Source organism: Melospiza georgiana, chromosome 12, assembly GCF_028018845.1.
Source record: "Melospiza georgiana isolate bMelGeo1 chromosome 12, bMelGeo1.pri, whole genome shotgun sequence".
NCBI lineage: Eukaryota > Metazoa > Chordata > Aves > Passeriformes > Passerellidae > Melospiza > Melospiza georgiana.
In genome coordinates, this window is record NC_080441.1 from 19,104,474 (window position 1) to 19,121,890 (window position 17,417).

The 17,417-nt window shown below is 55.3% G+C and overlaps 1 protein-coding gene across 1 annotated transcript; it reads left to right on the forward strand.

Moving 5' to 3' along the window:
- The first annotated feature begins 218 nt into the window (after window positions 1-218).
- Window positions 219-11,890, forward strand: TMLHE (trimethyllysine hydroxylase, epsilon). Its single transcript, XM_058032633.1, has 9 exons — window positions 219-289; window positions 438-723; window positions 4,214-4,458; window positions 5,079-5,255; window positions 6,518-6,797; window positions 7,822-7,941; window positions 8,295-8,531; window positions 9,189-9,327; window positions 10,199-11,890. The coding sequence occupies exons 3-9, from the start codon at window positions 4,287-4,289 to the stop codon at window positions 10,328-10,330; spliced, it is 1,257 nt and encodes a 418-aa protein (XP_057888616.1). The 5' UTR covers window positions 219-289; window positions 438-723; window positions 4,214-4,286; the 3' UTR covers window positions 10,331-11,890.
- Window positions 11,891-17,417: the final 5,527 nt, after the last annotated feature.

Sequence of the window (17,417 nt, forward strand, 5' to 3'; positions counted from 1 at the left end):
CGCGGCCTCCCGGACCGGAGCGGCCGCCGGAGCCGCGGCGTCTCCCGGGGCGGCCCCGTCCTGTCCCGGTCCTGTCCCGCTTGCCGGCAGCCCCGTCCCGCCGCGGCTCTATGGTTTGCGGGCGCTCTGCCCCGTGTGTCTCTATGGCGGCGGCGGCCCCGCCCCGGGGCGGCCTGAGGCGGCCCCGGCCCCGCTCCCGACCCGGCCCCGCGCCGCCTGCGGGCTCTGGGGCCCGGCAACGCCGCTCCGAGGCACCGAGGCCGCGCCGGGACAACGGGGAGCCGCCGAGGTGGGTCGGGGTCGCGGTGTCCCCCGGTCCCATGAGCTCGGAGCGGGGCTGGTCCTGCCCGCGGGGCTCGGGGGCTGCGCTTGGGTCCCCTGGGAAAGGGACCCGCTTGCAGCGTCGCTTTTTTCCTTGTTTTCTCCCCTCTTTCCAGGGTGACCCATACGCCGCTTCCCTCGGGCAGGTGTGGCCGATGTGGGAAAGCTCCGAGCGGCGCTTTCGGCCTGGTGGGCGCAGGGAGGCGGAGGAGGGGGAAGGAGCGGCGGAGAGCCCGGGGCAGCGGCGCTGACCCTGCGGAACCCCCTCGGCCTGAGCCCCTCGGCCTGAGCCCCTCGGTCTGAGCCCCTCGGCTGAGCCCCTCCGCCATCCCTTCAGCATCCCGAGCCCGCTGGACCTCGCTCCGCCGTCCCGCAGCTCCGCCCGCCGTTCCAGGGTCCCAGGTAATGCCAGCCCCGGGCTCACACGGGAATTACGGTCCCAGCGAAAGGGAATGAAAGGCTGCAGCTCGTGGGCAGAGCTGTTTTCCATCATTCCCTGGAAAAACACAACCCCACCCTGCCCGGGAGAGCTGCCTGGCTCCTCTTTGCCCGGGCAGGACTCAGAGCATGGAGTGATTTAGCAATAGGAGTTTATTGGAGTAACTCCTCTTGGGGGGTTCTGCCATCAGGGCTGGCTGCTTTGCTGGAAAAAAAAAAAAAAAAAAAAAAAAAACAGAATTAGAACTTGTTTCTGTTGAGCTGTGTGGCCTGGGAAGGCTTTGCCTGGGAGAAATGCAAACAGGATGGTGGAATAAGGTTCTGGGAATGGGGCCTGCCATCAGGTGGTCAGTGTGAAACGTGGGGTGAGCAGATAATTCCCTTTGCTTCCAGGAAAATGAAGTAGCTGTGAAGCTGGCAGTGCCTGGGATGTCTTTATTAGCTCCTTAATTTCATTGAAATCCCATGTGGGGAAGGGCTGGAAGAGGAATCTGGTTCCTGACAGCTGAGATCTGATGGAGTTGTCTGCAGGGTGAGGGCAGGAGCTCAGCAGGGAACAGCCAGTCTGCTTTTTGTCTCTGTAGTAATTAATTGTAATTAACTGAGTCAGCTCAGGCTGTTAAACTCTGCCTGTGTCCAGTCCAAGAGGTGCTGCCATCCTGGGGGATCTGGTTTGTCACCTGGGCTTGTGCTCTTGCCTGCTCTGGCAGAGTCCTCAGGGCAGCTCAGCCTTTGCAGAATTTCTCTTTTTCTTGGTGTTCCTTCACTGCAGAGAGAACTATCAGGTTAAAGGATCCCAGAGGATCAAAATCCAAATTCCTTTCCCACACTTTGGACTGTTGTGCTTCTCACAGCTCCCTGTTCCACATGGAACAGAAACCTTGGTTCCAGCCAGGTGCTTCCAGAAGCAAAAACTGAGTGAGTGTGAGCAGCTGAATGTTTGAGGTGTTTTTCATAAAAAACACCTTTTTTTTTTTTTTTTTTTTTTTTTCTTTTTTCAGAGGAGCTGGACAAACAGGCTGGAAGGGCTGGAGCAGGGCAGGGAGGGCAGCAGGGTCATCTCATGCCCTGGAGGGTTTGGCTAAAAGCTGGTGAAAGCCTGCAGGTGTGTGGGTTTCTCCTTTCTTAGATGTTCCCATTGCTGAAACTATTTGGTCACTCATTTTTTTCACCATTTCCTTTGCCCAGAATGGGGACTGTGGCTTTTTCTCAGAGAGGTTAAACCCAGTTTTGTTTCCTTGAAATGTTTCTTGTGAGACAAACTGTAATGTTAGGGTTAGGGTTAAACTCTGTAATTCCCAGCCTTCCTTTCTGCTCCTTCCACAGCATCTCCTGTCCTTTCTCTCCAAAGACTGATGGGAATTCCTCAAATCACAATGGATTTGAGGTTTCTGCTTTTCCCTCCAGGACTGTTCTCTCCTTCATTCTGTGGGTCCTGTGTCACCCACCATGTGTGTTTATGCACTGAGCATTTAATTTCTGCTCCCTCCTGCCCTTTCCCTTCGAATTCTGAGGGAAATCTTGTCTGGAATTCTCTCATTTCACTGCTGCCCATGTGTCTGGACCGCATAAAGCATAAAGGTGAGGTAGCAGGAGGTGCAGGAAGAGAGTTTGCTGTTCATGTAGCTCATCCAGCTGTTAGCTCTGATGAAACAACAAAAATTATAAATCCTCCCTAATCATACAGATTTTTGGGGGTTTAATGCCTCTTAGTTTTAGTAGGTCTTGGAAAGATTGAATTTAAGGCTCTCACTGGGCTGCCTGTGGTGTTTTCTTCCAGGAAGAGCAACATGAGGTCTCCCTGATTAAGTTTAATTATCTGGGTCACTTCCCATTACCTGTGTTAATTTCCTTCTCAGTTTTGATATTGGGAGAGGAGGAGATCAAAGAAATGTGTGTGGAAAGATCAAACTAAGGCTGGAGCTGGCCCAGGCACAGGCCATGTGCTGATGGATTTGTGGGTGAGCCTTTTCCTGGCATTTTGGCTCCTCTGTGTGTGTGCAGGCAAGATTTCTTGTTTAGATTCCTTGTTTTCTACCCCTCACTGGGATAGTGGATCCAAAAGCCAAACTAGACAGATTTTCTCTCTCTCAGATAAGCTTTGTGAGTTGTTGGTTCAGGGATTTAACTAATTTCTTTAAGATTTTAAAGCTGATAAAAATCAGGGGCAGCTGCTGGGTTTTGTAGCTGTAGGTTTTCTTCTCTTGGTTATGAGATTTGTGTGTCAGGTGAGGCTCATTCCTCTTCCTGTAGCAGATTTTCAGAGTTGGGCAGCAGGAACAGGAACTGGATATCTTGGAAAAGGAGGCTGGAGCCTGTGGGTTTGGTCTCTTCTCCCAGGTAACAAGGGATAGGACAAGAGGAAACACCTTCAAGCTGTGCCAGAGGAGATTTAGACGGAATGTTGGGAAAATTTCTCATGGAAAGGGCTCCGTGGCTGAAGTGTGTCAGTGTGCCTTCATCTCAAACCTTCTCTTCAAAAACATTCCCACTTTTTCTCCCTAGGGATGTCTGCATTCTTTTATCCTGCTTAACAAGTTGCTGCTGGGAATGTGGCACCTCTGTGGATTTGGTTGTTATCAGCAGCTTTTGAGGTCTCTGCAGAGCAGCAGCAGCTTGGACAGCCAGAGCTCCAGTGCCTGGACTCTCCAGATAAGAAAATGAAGGAAAATCAGAAGTCTAGGATAAGAAATGCTTTCTGAGCCTGTGTCTTATCCAGAGAGACCACATTTCAGTGCACTTCAAAGTGCTGTTAAAATCCTGCTGGGTTTAGACCTGGCCGCCAGAAATTCACAAACATGACAGGCATTTAGACTGAGGCATCATCTCTTAAAACTTGTCAGGTTTTTGCCCTTGCTCTTTGCACTGAAGAGTTGTTACAAATTTCCCTTGGAGAAATCGCCTTCTAACCTCTATGCTAAAATTAATCACGGTGGTTTCTCCTTCATGCCAGCTGTGTCCTTCACCAGCAGCAGAGATCTTCCTCCTCCTCCTCATTGTTTTGCCTGCTTTTCCTAGAACTGGCCTAATTACCAGATTCCTCTGTTATTGCTTCCCTAACCAAGGTCACTTTGCTTCCCCGATTGCTGCAGTTCCATCCAGGAATGGTGAATTCAAACTGGGAATGCTGGAGGGGGGACAAGACCTTCAGAGATGAGGCTTTGCCACTGTTTTGCATGTTGAACACAGCTGTCTCTCCTGGATTGGCTTTGCCTGGTAAATCACAGAATCATGGAATGGTTCGGGTTGGAAGGGACCTTAAAGCTCATCCCATTCCACCCCCCTGCCATGGGCAGGGACACCTTCCACGAGCCCAAGTGGCTCCAAGCCCCAGTGTCCAACTTGGTCTTGGACACTTCCAAGGATCCAGGGGCAGTCACCACTTCTCTGGGCACCCTGTGCCAGGGCCTGCCCACCCTCACAGGATCCTGGTATGTCCTTTGTGTCTCCTCAGGGCCGTGTCCTGCTGGGGTTTAGGACAGAGTGCCACATCCAAGTCCCTTGTCACCTCTCTGCTGACTAGCAGGATGTGGTGCCAGAGGCTGGCGTGGCTGCTCCGGGGCCGGCGTGGGAGCACCGGGCATCGCTGGCCGTGGCTGCCCCGGGGCCCTGGGCCTGTCCTGGCTGTCCCTGCACGCTGCCACCCCACGGCCCCAGTGTCCCCCTGCTGTGCCTGGCAGCTGCACCAAGACCATCTCGGTAGGTGCTGGGTGAGGGTGCTCCTGGTGTGCCCGGGGACAGCAGGGAGGGATTTCCCCTTGTTCCCTGGAATAATGCGTGCTTTCCTTCTGAAATAGCCTGCAACAGAGGGATGCACACTGGGGGCTGTTTCATGTTACCTGCTGGAGTTCCCAAAGGGTGAAGCAGCCTTGTCTTCTATGATAAGTGAGGCACTGCTAAATAAGTAATCAGATCCAGGGATTCCTGAACAAAAACTGTCTGAGCCGTGCCCTGTCAGGCACCATTTTCTGTGCCACGCTTAGGCTTTCCCTGGCACTGCCCCCTCGGCTCTGATGTGTGCCCACCTCTGCTGCCCAGCCTTGTTCAGCGTTGGCAGCTGAGGCCAGTAGGATCTCAGTACTCTGAGTCACTTGCAAGCAAAGGGAATTGCTCAGCATTTTACACAGTGGCTCCAAAGCAAAGGAGCAGGCCTTTGATAAAATCCTCTGCCAGGTCTTCCTCTTGTGACAATTTATCTCAAGGGATACCACTGCATCCCCTGTAACTGGGATGACACAGTGTGGGCTCTGGGCTTCAATTCTTGGCTTTGTTTGTCCTCCCTGTTGCCCCAAAGCCTCCTCTGCTCCCCTCCCTGGCAGAGCTGAGGTACGGCAGCACCGTGATGCGCCTGGATTTCGTGTGGCTGCGGGACCACTGCCGCTCCGCCTCCTGCTACAACGCCAAGACCAGCCAGCGCAGCCTGGACACGGCCAGCGTGGACCTGGCCATCCAGCCCCAGGCTGTGCGGGTGGATGAGACCACACTCTTCCTCACCTGTGAGTCCTGAGCGCCTCTGCCCTCCTGTGCCTGCTGATGGGACAGCATTACCCCCAGATCTGCCTGGCTGGGAAGACACTGAGCTGTGAGCAGGTTTTAGACACTGCTGTCACTGCAAACACACCTCTGCATCACAGTGGTGTGGATTTCCTGCCCCCAGCCCTTCTTGTGTGTTTGCAGTGTCTGGGTTGGTCAAACTCCCCCAGCAGTGCAGGTGGTGAACAGATGGGGCATTATTGGAAAAAGGCTCCCAATATTACCAGTTAGATTGTGCCTGGGCCAGTCTGACCCTCGCTGCTGGGCCAAAGGCAGCAACTGCGGTGTATCACCCCAGAGATACCTTGGCTTGCTGGTGGTTGCAGCTGGGCACTGAACAAGTCCAGGCTTGTTAGGAACCCCGTTTACCTCAGGAGGAATGGCTTCAGGTGATGGTGAAGAGAAAAAGGAGAGGATTCTGCTGGAGGGTTTAATGTCCAGAGGTTTATTCCATGGTTACAGAGGTCTGAACGTGAGCAACTGCTCCAACATAATCCCGGCCGCATGGTCTCATTCACCTTTTAAGGTCAGGGACAGGGGAGGGGAGGTACAGGTGAGCCACCAACCAGGTGAGAGGGGCAGGGTCTGAGGGGAAGGTGACACCCAGACAGGCCAATGACCCCTGGGCCTGAGGGGCATCCTTTGAACTTGACCAACCACACGACGCCTTGCTGGAATGTTCAGCCTGATTGACAGGACTCACTCAGCATGGGGGCAAGGGGGAAGGGAGAGAGGCATAGGCACACCTGGGGGGATGACCTGGAAGGCCAAAATGGGACATTACAGCACACCACAACAGGGCATGACATGGTTGCTTCTCTTTTCCTTCCCCGTTCTGTGGGAGCAGCTGTCAGCCCTGCTCACCATGCCTGTTCTCTGTCCTTTCTCCTCACTTTCCCAGCTGCTTTCTTCCTTTTATTTGAGGGCTTGACTTCAGGGTTTTGGTTGTCCTTGGAGGCCTGTCAACAAAAGCCAAAACCACTGCAGATGCAACAGTTAGCTGGGAATTTGGAGAGGGTTTCAGCTGCTGCCCTGAATTTGGAGTTGTGGCAGCAATGATGACACCTTTAGGACTTGTGGCCTGTCAGGTCATATTTTGGATGGCAGTAGGGTGCAAAGGACCCATCCCCAGACAGGTGACAAGGGTGAGGCCTGTCCTGACAGGTGCCATGGTGTCGGGCTGGCCAGTGGGATTTTGGTGACTCTGCCCTTGTCCCCATGCCAGGGCCGGATGGACACGTGACACGGTACGGGCTGGAGTGGCTGGCGAGGAACAGCTACGAGGGGCAGAAGCAGCAGGTCATGCACCCCCGCATCCTCTGGAATGCTGAGATCTACCAGCAAGCCCAGGTCCCCTCCATCGACTGCCGGAGCTTCCTGGAGACAGACGAGGGTCTGAAGGAATTCCTGCAGAACTTCTTGTTGTACGGGATTGCTTTCGTGGAGAATGTCCCTCCCACCAAAGAAGACACAGAAACCTTGGCAAAGAGGATCAGCATAATCAGGTATCTGGGCTATCCTGGGAAGGATAAACTTGTTTTCTTTCTGTTTGGAAAGCTGCTGCCTCCTTGTCCTGTGTTTTGTATGGCATGGCCTGGTTTGCAGACAAATGCTCTGGCTGCTCCCCTGGACCTGGAATGGAGGATCCTACTGTGGAATCCACCCTCCTTTATGGAAGAGCTGTGAATCACTCAGTCATTGAGCTGGCCCTAGAGCATCCCATGACTTTTGTGACAGTGGGACTGTGCAGAGAGGAGGGACTGAAGGAAGTGGCTGGCTGGGAAGAGCAGGGCTTTGCAAGGAGAGACATTTCCTGTTATGACTTGAGGGGTCGTGAGGGCAGCCTGGCCCTGGGAGCCAGGGAGATCAAAGACCAGTTGGAGCTCTTGCTGGAGAAAAACAGTGAGAGGTGTTGGTGCTGCGTTTGTGTAAAGCACTGCCAGCATGGTATGCCAGGGGCTGGGCTCAGGGCTTTATCCAAGCTGTGGAAACAGTTTGATTTGCTTGGGGCAGTTGGAAAAGGAGGGATTCCTGCTAATGAACAGTCACTCCAAATGGAAACAACAGGCTTCAGGGAATATCCAGCCAGCTTTTGTCTCCAGGCACCCTCCCCCTGTAGCCCCTGAGTGCTGTTTGGCCTTGCCTGGTGTCCCTTCCCTCCTGTGCGTGTTGGAGGAGGATACTGGGAAGAAGAAATGGAACTATTGGGCAACCCTGTGTGGTTACAAGTAAGGGCTGGCTGCACTTAGCACCTCCTTGTGTCACTTCCGTGTCTGGGGATGGTGGTTGGTATGGAAACATCAGTGGTTGTGGAGGGGAAGACTCATCATCACCAGTCTTTTGGGGAGGAAAGAGAGGAGCTGAACACCAGAAGAGGGATTAGAAGCACCATCCCTGACAATCTGAATTTTGTGAAGTTGTTCTGCTTTAATGACTCTGTGCATGGGACAGAGGGGAATAACTCAAATGTAGGGGAGGATGTGCCTTACCCAGACACTGTCCTATGATAACTGCCCATCTCTTTTCCAGGGAGACCATTTATGGCAGGATGTGGTACTTCACCTCTGACTTCTCCCGGGGAGACACAGCCTACACCAAGCTGGCCCTGGACCGGCACACAGACACCACCTACTTCCAGGAGCCCTGTGGGTATGTGCTGCTGCAGGGACACCTTCCACCATCCCAGGCTGCTCAAAGGCCCATCCAGCCTGTCCTTGGATGCTTCCAGGAATGGAGCAGCCACAGCCTCTTGGGTTTGGATTTTGGGTGACACAGCCTTCATCCTGCAGCTCCTGAAGTGCCCAGACTCGTGTCACTAGGTTTGGGATGCAGCACAGGCAGTTTGCTGCCTCCTCACCCAGCAGAACATGTGAGATTGGGTCTGGAGAAGCAGCAGGGATGGGTAGTGCATCCGTCCACACCTGGCTGTGTCCTCAGGGAGCGCTTGGTGCCCAGGGCATAGGCAGCCAAGGTCACTGCTCTCAGATTCTGTCTCCCTGCAGCATCCAGGTGTTCCACTGCCTGAAGCACGAGGGCACGGGCGGGCGGACGCTGCTGGTGGACGGGTTCCACGCGGCCGAGCAGGTGCTGCACCAGGCCCCAGAGCACTTTGAGCTGCTGGCCAAGGTGCCCCTCAAACACGAGTACGTGGAGAACGTGGGCGGCTGCCACAACCACATGATCGGAGTGGGGCCGGTGCTCAACGTCTACCCCTGGAACAACGAGCTTTACCTCATCAGGTAATGGCCAGGAGGCCTCTGGGGAGGAGAGGGCGTTGTGGTGGTGGTTTTCCAGAATGTTCCATGGGCTGAAAAGCAGTGTATCTTTGATGAGCAGGGATGAAACCACAGGAACACCCTGTGTTCCTCTCTTTAGAGGAAGCGTCAGCACCACTGACACAAAGATGGGTGTCGGTGCTGAACTTTGATTTTTTTACTCCTGGTATTCTCCCTTCAGCTCCAAGCTCTCATCTCATTCTATGTGAGATGCAGAAAAATTCAGCCCTTCTCTGGAGAAGCCTCTAGAAACTATCCTGGCACACAGGGAACAGGGAGAGTGCAGAGTGATCCCTTCCAAAAGAATTTTGGGCTGATTTTTGAAACTCCAGTTTGCCTCTGTTCTAGAGGTTGTCCGGCACTGCTTTGCACTTTTATTCTAAGCAGCTCTCAGTCTTACCATGTCCTTCCATGGAAAACCAGGAAGAACAGGTGTACACTTGATAGCAAACTTCTCTTGCCTTCAGTGCTGTGTTCCCAAAGTTCTGTGCTGGCAGCACAACCTCTCTGGTCACCTCTGCAGCCTCCCTTAAATACCCACTAATCCCACAGGCTCCTGGGGTTCCCTTGGAAGCACCTGGAGCCGTGTTGGGCAATCTCTTGTCTCTCCTCTCCCTGCAGGTACAACAACTACGACCGTGCCGTGATCAACACGGTGCCCCATGACGTGGTGCGCCGCTGGTACCACGCGCACCGCGCCCTCACGGCCGAGCTGCGCCGGCCCCACAACGAGCTCTGGGTCAAGCTGAAGCCAGGCAAGGTGGGACCTGGAGCTGCATCCTCCAGCACTGGTCAGGGTGGGACTGGGAGCTGAATCCCTTGGGTTTGGCACAGGGAGAAGGGCAGGATGCTCCGTGGGTGTGCCGGTGTCTGGGCACTGCCATACCCAGAAGTTTTCCTCGTTCTGGGTGCTCCAGTGTTAACAGTAGTGGCTTCTGCATGTTTTTCTGCTGTCCTAAAGCAGTATGAGCTAACAGGTGAGGCAGAGATTTTTAGTTCAAGCTCTGCCTCAGAGGAAAGTTAGTCCCAGTTTCCAGCCATTGAAATGAGAATCCTCAGGAGCAGAGACGCCAGAACACTTAATGTTCAGGCTTTCACTTCTTCCAGAAGAAATTACAGTTCTGAGGTTATGTTTGAGCCCTTACATGGGTAAGTGACACCACAGAGGCAGGTGGTTGGGGCTACCCCATCCTTGGAAGTGTTAAAATCCAGGTTCCATGGGGCTTGGACCAACCTGAGATAGTGGAAGGTGTCCCTGCCCATGGCAGAGGGTGGAACAAGATGGGCTTTAAGGGTCCTTCCAACCCAAGCATTCTGGGACTCAGTGATAAGTTGGCCACTGTCTATTGCTGATGAACTGTTTCCTCTCCAGCAGAAAGGCAAAGAAACCCCAAAATGTGTTTTTAGGCTGGCTCCATAAAGAGCTGGTGAAAGAGCTGTGCTGGATCCTGTGGAACAGCTGGCTGTAGCCTCACCTGTGCCAATGTGGAACAGGAGGCTCCTGCCCACTGTGGTGCATCCTTACCTGCTCTTCCAGTGTCCAGGGATCCCCAGGACCTGCCCTGCCAGAGGCTCCTGGCCCTGCCTGCTGTGGTTGCTGTCCTCCTGATGACCTTTTTCCTTTCCTGCAGGTCCTGTTTGTGGATAACTGGCGTGTCCTGCACGGCCGGGAGGCTTTCACCGGCTACCGGCAGCTCTGTGGGTGTTACCTGACGAGGGATGACGTGCTGAACACTGCCCGCCTGCTGGGGCTGCAGGCCTAGCCCAGCCCCCAGAGAGCCAGGCAGCCCCAGCCCCACCTCTGGGAGAGGCAGGACCCTCCCAGTGCCACTGCCAGGAGAGGCAGGCAGCCCCCAGACTCACCTCTGGGAGTTGCTGGCAGCCCCCAGTCCCACTTTTGGGAGAGGCCAGAGCCCCTCAGTGCCAGCCCTGGGAGAGGCAGGAGCCCCCAGCCCCACTCCACACCAGGCCAGCTGGGCTGGTGCCTCCCCAGATGCTCCAGGCCCTCTGTGACACTGCAATACCTCAGGCACCTCCACCCTCTCCAAGCAGCTCCCAGTGCCTGCTCAGGCCAGAGGGCAGGTGGAAACCAAAGGTTGTGGTACCATATTTTGGGATCACACTCTGCCTTTGAGCACAGGCAGCCCTTGCTGTCCGTGCTCCCAGCCTGGCCCTTCCAGCCAGGGTGGCTCAGTTGTGGTTAATCCCACCACAGTAAGTGCTCCTCCAAACAAGTGCCTTCAGGATTCCCTGTTCGGCCTTTTTTTCCAGCTGCCAGTTTTAGGGCACTTTTAGCAGAGCAGAGTGGAAATCTCTGAGATCTTGTCTCTTATCACTGATGAAGCAGCCAAGCTGCCTGAGAGAGGGCCTGGAGAGATCCTGGTGTGCTTTGAGCATTTCTGAGAAGGTTTAGGTTAGAGAAGGAAAAGGGAAGCACCAAGATGTGCATGGTGTGAAGCAGAGATGACAGTGTTACATGAGGGATGGAATTCCCACTTTTCCTTGACTTCCAGGACTGCCATGCTGCTGTTCCCTCTGCCTGTTGCACTGCACTTGTGTTGAGGGCAATGCTCAGCAGCCTCAGGATTTCTGACAAATTTCCCACCGTGCCTCCTCTTCCATCCTTTCTTAAGGAATTGGTGTTAGCTCATCATCATCCTCTCTGGTGCACGAAACTCACTCTTTGGGTGTATTTTTTCCCAAAATTCTCCTCTGAATGTAACTCAGAGATGCCTTTCAGCTCCTGGGATGTGGCACGCTGGAGTGCCCCAGGGTAAGGAACAAAAGCCAATCCTGCTGTTGGACATTTTTCATTCTGCCATATCTTTTGGGGTTTTCCCTCTGCTCTGACCAGACCCTAAAGCAGGGCTGGGCCCCTTCACCCCTGGCTGTGCTGTGTGAGGTGCTCTGTGTCCTCAGGGCAGGGGCAGTGCAGGTGCACAGGTGCTGAACTTGCTGCTCTTGTTTAATCCAAACACTGAATGTAGAGATCATGGCGCCAAGACAGTCCTGAAATCTGCTTTTGCTGTGGGCTGAGCTCCCTGATGCTCCCCGTGCTCCCTCCCCAGTGCTTCCCATCCCCAGTGAGCCCCTGGAGTCAGCAGGGATCAGAGGGATTTCCAAGCCCAGGCTGGGCAGGTGGTGCCAGGGGAGCTGCCCTCTGTCAGGTGAAGCTCCAATGGCAGCCTTGGGTCCTGGTAGGACCAATTTTAAAGCTCAGCAGGAAAATTAAGCCCCCTCCAGCCAACCCCTTTCCATAGTGGGAAAAAAAAAAACCACTCTTAAGTTCTGAGTTGGAGTCACAATTTACTGAAGAAATCGCAATAATCACAATGATATTAATAAAAGATTGTATAAAATGAGAATGGTTTGCCCACAGAAAGGGTATTTGCCATCAGAAAGTGCCACCAGGCCCCTGGGACAAAGGTGAGAGGTGGCAGTGGTGCGGCCAGGTGGTGGCAGTGAGGGGACTCTGGTGTGAGCCCAGCAAAAGAAGGAGAATCTCTCCTCTTCCACCTCCAGTTCTAGAAGGGGACAAAGCCACTCCCTTCCCCCGCCAAGGAAAGGACAAAAGGTTCTGCTCGCAGTGTCTGAGCACTCCCGGCTGGAAGTCGCCCCCTCCAGCGGCGGGGACAGCGAGCGGGACCCTGGGGCTGGGCTGAGGCAGCCCGGGCATCCCGCACCCCGTGCCGCTGCACCGGCCTCTCGCTGGCCACACGGTGGCACAAGATGCCAGAAATTCGTGTTTCAAAAAGCCGAAGTCCCGTCCCGGGCGGGCTCGGGGCCCTGGCGGTGCCGCTGCTGTCTCTCCATCCCTCAGGAGAGGCCCAGGAATTGCTGTTCAGAGCCCCTGTGGCTGTGAACGGTTTTTAGGAGCTGTGGGATGTGGTGCCCGCCGTACCAAAGGGTGGCTCAGAGGGCCGGGATGGTGTGAGAGAATTGGAGATGTCGGTCTGCGGGACCCTGGGGCTGCTCTGAAGGCAGGTGAGGCCAGCGCAGCGGAGGGGACCCGGAGGGAGGCTGGAGGTGTTGCTGTATCCCGGGATCCTCCGTCCCCATCTGCGCATTCCTCACCCCGCGCAGGCCGTGTGTCCCTCCCGCACACCGAGCTGGCTGCAGCCGGCTCCACTCCCATCCCTGTTTGCTGCCTTGTCCCACAGGGACCCCAATTCCTCCCTTGGAACCCCTCCCTGTCCTCTTGGCTCTGCAGTTCAGCCCCTCCTCCAGCTTTTGGGGTTCCCAGAGTCCTCAGCCCTGCAGTGAAACCAAACCCTCCCCATTCACCTGCTGGCCACATGAATTTCCCTCCAGTATCTCCCAGAGCTTCCCATTTCCCCCGGTGCACTGCAGAGCCCTCTGCTCTCTCCCAGCTCTCAGGACTGTGCAGGTGCAGCTTTCAGTGCGTCCCCCTTGGTCCCCTCTGGTGCCACCAAGAGCCTCCTGTCCCTCACAAGACTCGAATAAAAACGGGGGAAGCTGCTTCCAGCCCAGCTGAAGAGTGATTCCATTTTTAGCTTCCCTCTTCATTTGGGGCTTGGAGAAACCTGGTCCAGTAGAAGGGATCTCTTCCATGGCTGGAGGGTAGAACAGGGTGGATTTTAAAGACCCTCCCAACCCAAACTGGTCTGGGATTCCATTATTTTGATATAGATGTAAAAAAAATTAGGTGCCTAGGTCCTGATCCCAGGAGTATCCCTCCTGTAAACTGAAATTCCCTTTGCAGAAAGCCTGTGGGATGTAGATGATCCCAGCACACCTCAAGGGGTGGAGGAAAAAGCTGCTCTCGGGTGTTTTAGAGCCAGACCGAACTCCTGCTCCCCTCAGAACCGGGCTGGGGGCGAGTTCCAACTCTGCTGCAGGCTCTGGGAGAGGATTGAGCTGTGGGAAAGGGATAGGGATGGATCTTCTGGCCCTGGGGCACGACAATGACCTGGACTGCCCCTGTAATTTGCATTCCCGTGGGACCCCTTGGGCCGTGCGGACAGAGCGGGAGCCGCCGATGGATCCAGCGCGGTGCCGGGGCCGCGGGCAGCTCCTGTTCCCGGGGGAGCGGGGACACACCCGGGACAGAGCGGGACAGAGCGGGAGCTGCCGATGGATCCAGCGCCGTGCCGGGTTTGTGGGCAGCTCCTGTTCCCGGGGGAGCGGGGACAGAGCGGGGACAGACCCGGGACAGAGCGGGACAGAGCGGGAGCCGCCGATGGATCCAGCGCCGTGCCGGGGCCGTGGGCAGCTCCTGTTCCCGGGGGAGCGGGGACAGACCCGGGACAGAGCGGGAGCCGCCGATGGATCCAGCGCCGTGCCGGGGCCGTGGGCAGCTCCTGTTCCCGGGGGAGCGAGGACAGAGCGGGGACAGAGCGGGAGCCGCCGATGGATCCAGCGCCGTGCCGGGGCCGTGGGCAGCTCCTGTTCCCGGGGGAGCGGGGACAGAGCGGGAGCTGCCGCTCTGCCACTCCCGGGAGGAGCCTGGCAGGGGAATCGGCGCGGAGGGAGCGGAGCCATCGGCAGAAAACGGGCTGGGAACACCCGCGGCACCGGGGATCCATCCCGGGCTGCAAACCCACGGTACCTCCCCACCTGCTGCTCTCAGCACAGCCGGAATTTCTGTGAGGGGATTTCTGAGATCGGGGCTATCCGGGGCTGCTTCCCCTGGGCAGATGCTGCGGTGCCGTCCCGCGGAGCTGCTGGGCACCACCCGGGTGCTCCTCGCAGGTAAGGAGAGCCCGGCCTGGGCTGGGATGGGCTGGGATGGGCTCCTCACCCCTTCCACAGCCCTTTGGAGAGAGCGTGGGAAGCTCTGGGCAGGGTGTTTTGGGTGGGTAAAATGTTTAACGTGGAAGGCAAAGCTGTGTTTGCCCAAGGAGAGAGGTGGTGGAAGAGCCACGCACAGCTCCGGGGATAAAGTCTGCTGCAGCCAGATTTATAGTGGGGCTGATAGATGTGCTCACACAGAAATATCGGTATATATGTTAATGTCTGTGTTTGTGTTAAAAATAGATATGTAAAAATATTTGATGTTTTTAAAACCACAAATTTTATTTCTGTTAAAGTCGTGTGAGCATTTTCACTGTGCTCCTTTAAATAGTCACTGGCTGCTTTGAAACACAAACCGTGGAATAACAGGAGGGTTTGGGTTGAAAAGGACCTTGAAGTTCCTCCCATTCCATCCCCAGGTTGCTCCAAGCCCATCCAGCCTGGCCTTGAACACTCCCAGGAATGGGGCAGCCACACCTGCTCTGGGCAACCTGTGCTAGATCCAAATGCACAAAGATTTTCTGGACATCTGAAATAGAAAGAAAGCCCATTACCCTACAGCTTGATTTTGGGATGATGTCAGTGAGCTCTCAGTGTCTGTAGGATGAGTTTTGGCCATTGCAGCTGCAAAAGATGAAGAGTTTTCCTCTTTCCTTCTGCTCATTGTTCTGTTCTCTGTAAATAGTGTTTTCTCAGCAGAAAAAGGAAATTTTTCAGAGAATAAGAATTTTTAATTATTAAATTGTATTTTCTTCCTCCACATCTACAGTTTGAGGGGCAGGAGGGCATGAAAACAGCTGCCTTTCAAGGTTATAAGAGTGAGAAATTAAAATCACCTGATGAACTTGACTTTACCTGGACTGACACACTTCTTTTCCCTCCCGCCCGCGCTGCACCATCCCCAGTGGGAGCAGCAGGAGTTTCCAGGGCAGTTTGCCTGGCAGGTGCAGGGGGAACGCAGGTGAACAGGTGCTTATCAGGACAGGCTGAGACAGGGCTGAGAGCAAACACAGCCTGTGAGGATCCCTGGCCTCTGCCCAGCTCTGCAGCCACAGGGGCTGGGGAGCCTCCCCTGCCTCTCCTCTCTCCTGGAATCATCTTCACTGGGGATGGGGTCTGGCAGCTGTGACCTTCCCACAGCAGCTCCTCCCTAAGTCCTTGAGCACCTGCCATAGCCCAAGTTGTGACAGGCCCAGAAATTTTGGGCAGAAATCCTGCACTGTGGGGGGCACGTGGACGCCTTCAGCCCCAAACAAGACCAGGAATTTTGTGGCTGTCCCATTCCTGGAAGTGTTCAAAGGCAGGCTGAACAGGGCTTGGAGCAGCCTGCTCTAGTGGAAGGTGTCCCTGCAGATGGCAGAGCTGGAATGAGATGGACTTTGAGCTCCCTTCCAACCCAAACCTCTCCAGGGTTCTCTGAATTGGGAATGAGATGTGGAAATTAAGTTAGTACAACAAAAACTCAGGTAGGAGAAGCTCATTCCACTCCTCTCCATTCCACTCCATGGGCAGAGACACTTTTCCCCAGAACAGCTGTTCCCAGCCCCTCTCTTCCCTCCAGGGCTGCTGGTGGTGTTCCCTCCAGCCCTGGGAGCAGCAGGAGCTGTCCACAGAGCCACTGCTGTGGGATCCTCGGTGCTGCTCCCTGGGCCAGACAACGTCACCCACAACAATTCCATGTGTTGGGAATTCCTGAATGGCACCGGCCCCCAGCCCATCCTGCAGCACCAGGGCGGGCCCCACGCCCCAGCCATCCACGCTCCCCACGCAGGACGAGCCGATTTCCATCCATCCAATGGATCTCTGCTGCTGCAGGATGCCCAGGAAAGTGACAGTGGCACCTACAGAGTGACTGCCAACACAGGAGACAGGAAGAGCCTGGAAATGCAGCTGGAAGTGCTCCGTGAGTGGAGGGTGTGGGAGGGAGGAGCGGGGTGATGGATCCAAGCAGGATCTCTCTGTACATGGACCAAAAGCCAGGGCAAAGGGATTGGGGAGGGATTTGAGCAAAGGGCCAGTCCTGAGTTTGTTTGCACCTGTCAGGTGTGGAGACAGCAGCAAGAGATCTTGGAAAGAGGTTCCCAACCTGTCCTAGGGGAACAAATCTGGAAGTGCTGCCCTGTGAGACCTTCCAGGGGCCTGGCTGGGACAGAGGGACAAGTTCCATCCTGGAAAGGCAATTCCATCCCTTGTTTCCCACACTTCAATGCAGGGATGGAGACTGGTGGGAGGATAAAGGGATGGCAGAGTGACTGGTAGGATGATGGAGGGACCAGTAGGGTGAAGGGGCTGATGGAGGGACAGGTGTGAGGATGGAGGAACTGGGGAGGTGGTGGAGAAAGCAGAGGGACAACAGAGGGACTGGTGGGTTGCTGTGACTCTGCCACCTGCAGGGTCCCTCCCCCCAGCACTTTGCCAGGGGACACCTGGCAGAGCCAACGGAGCTGAGGTTTCTGGAGAAGCCACCACCCCTCAAGGCCAGGCTGTCCTGTTTGCCCTCTGCAGGCACCACACCAGCTGCCACCACAGAGAGAACAGGCCTTGAAACGGCCACAAGTCCCTCCTCAGCACTGCTGCCAGCAATTCCCTTCATTTGCTCTGGCTCATCTCACCACTCACACCATGGCCATAATGCCACCACAGCCCTTCACCACCCACCTCTCCTTCCAACCACACACAATCCGAGTGGGATCTGCTGCCTTCTCTGCTATTTTCTCATTTTCTGATGCATTTCAAAGTGCTCTGTACTTACCCACATCCATTAAAGCAGTGATTCAACTGGGAAAAAAAACCAGTCCTGGAAAGCACAGCAGCAGGATGGCCTTCCCAAGGGAAAGGCACCTGTGACCACGCTGTGGCTGATGCTGTGGTGGCAATTGCAGCCCAAGGGCCCATCAGGGATGCTCTGGGTCACATTCACTGGCACAGATCCCCAGAGAAGCTGTGGTTGCCCCTGGATCCCTGGCAGTGTCCAAGGCCAGGTTGGACAGGGCTTGGAGCAGCCTGGGACAGTGGAAGGTGTCCCTGCCATGGCAGGGGGTGGAATGGGATGAGCTTTAAGGTTCCTTCCCACCCAAACTATTTTGTGATTCCATG

What these genes read in the sequence shown, in the direction of transcription:
- TMLHE (XM_058032633.1), top strand. Translation starts at nt 4,287, where the DNA reads ATGTGGTGCCAGAGGCTGGCGTGGCTGCTCCGGGGCCGGCGTGGGAGC. An exon ending in TACTTCCAGGAGCCCTGTGG is followed by an intron (nt 7,942 to 8,294) that starts GTATGTGCTGCT and finishes GTCTCCCTGCAG; the next exon opens with CATCCAGGTGTTCCACTGCC. An exon ending in TCAAGCTGAAGCCAGGCAAG is followed by an intron (nt 9,328 to 10,198) that starts GTGGGACCTGGA and finishes CCTTTCCTGCAG; the next exon opens with GTCCTGTTTGTGGATAACTG.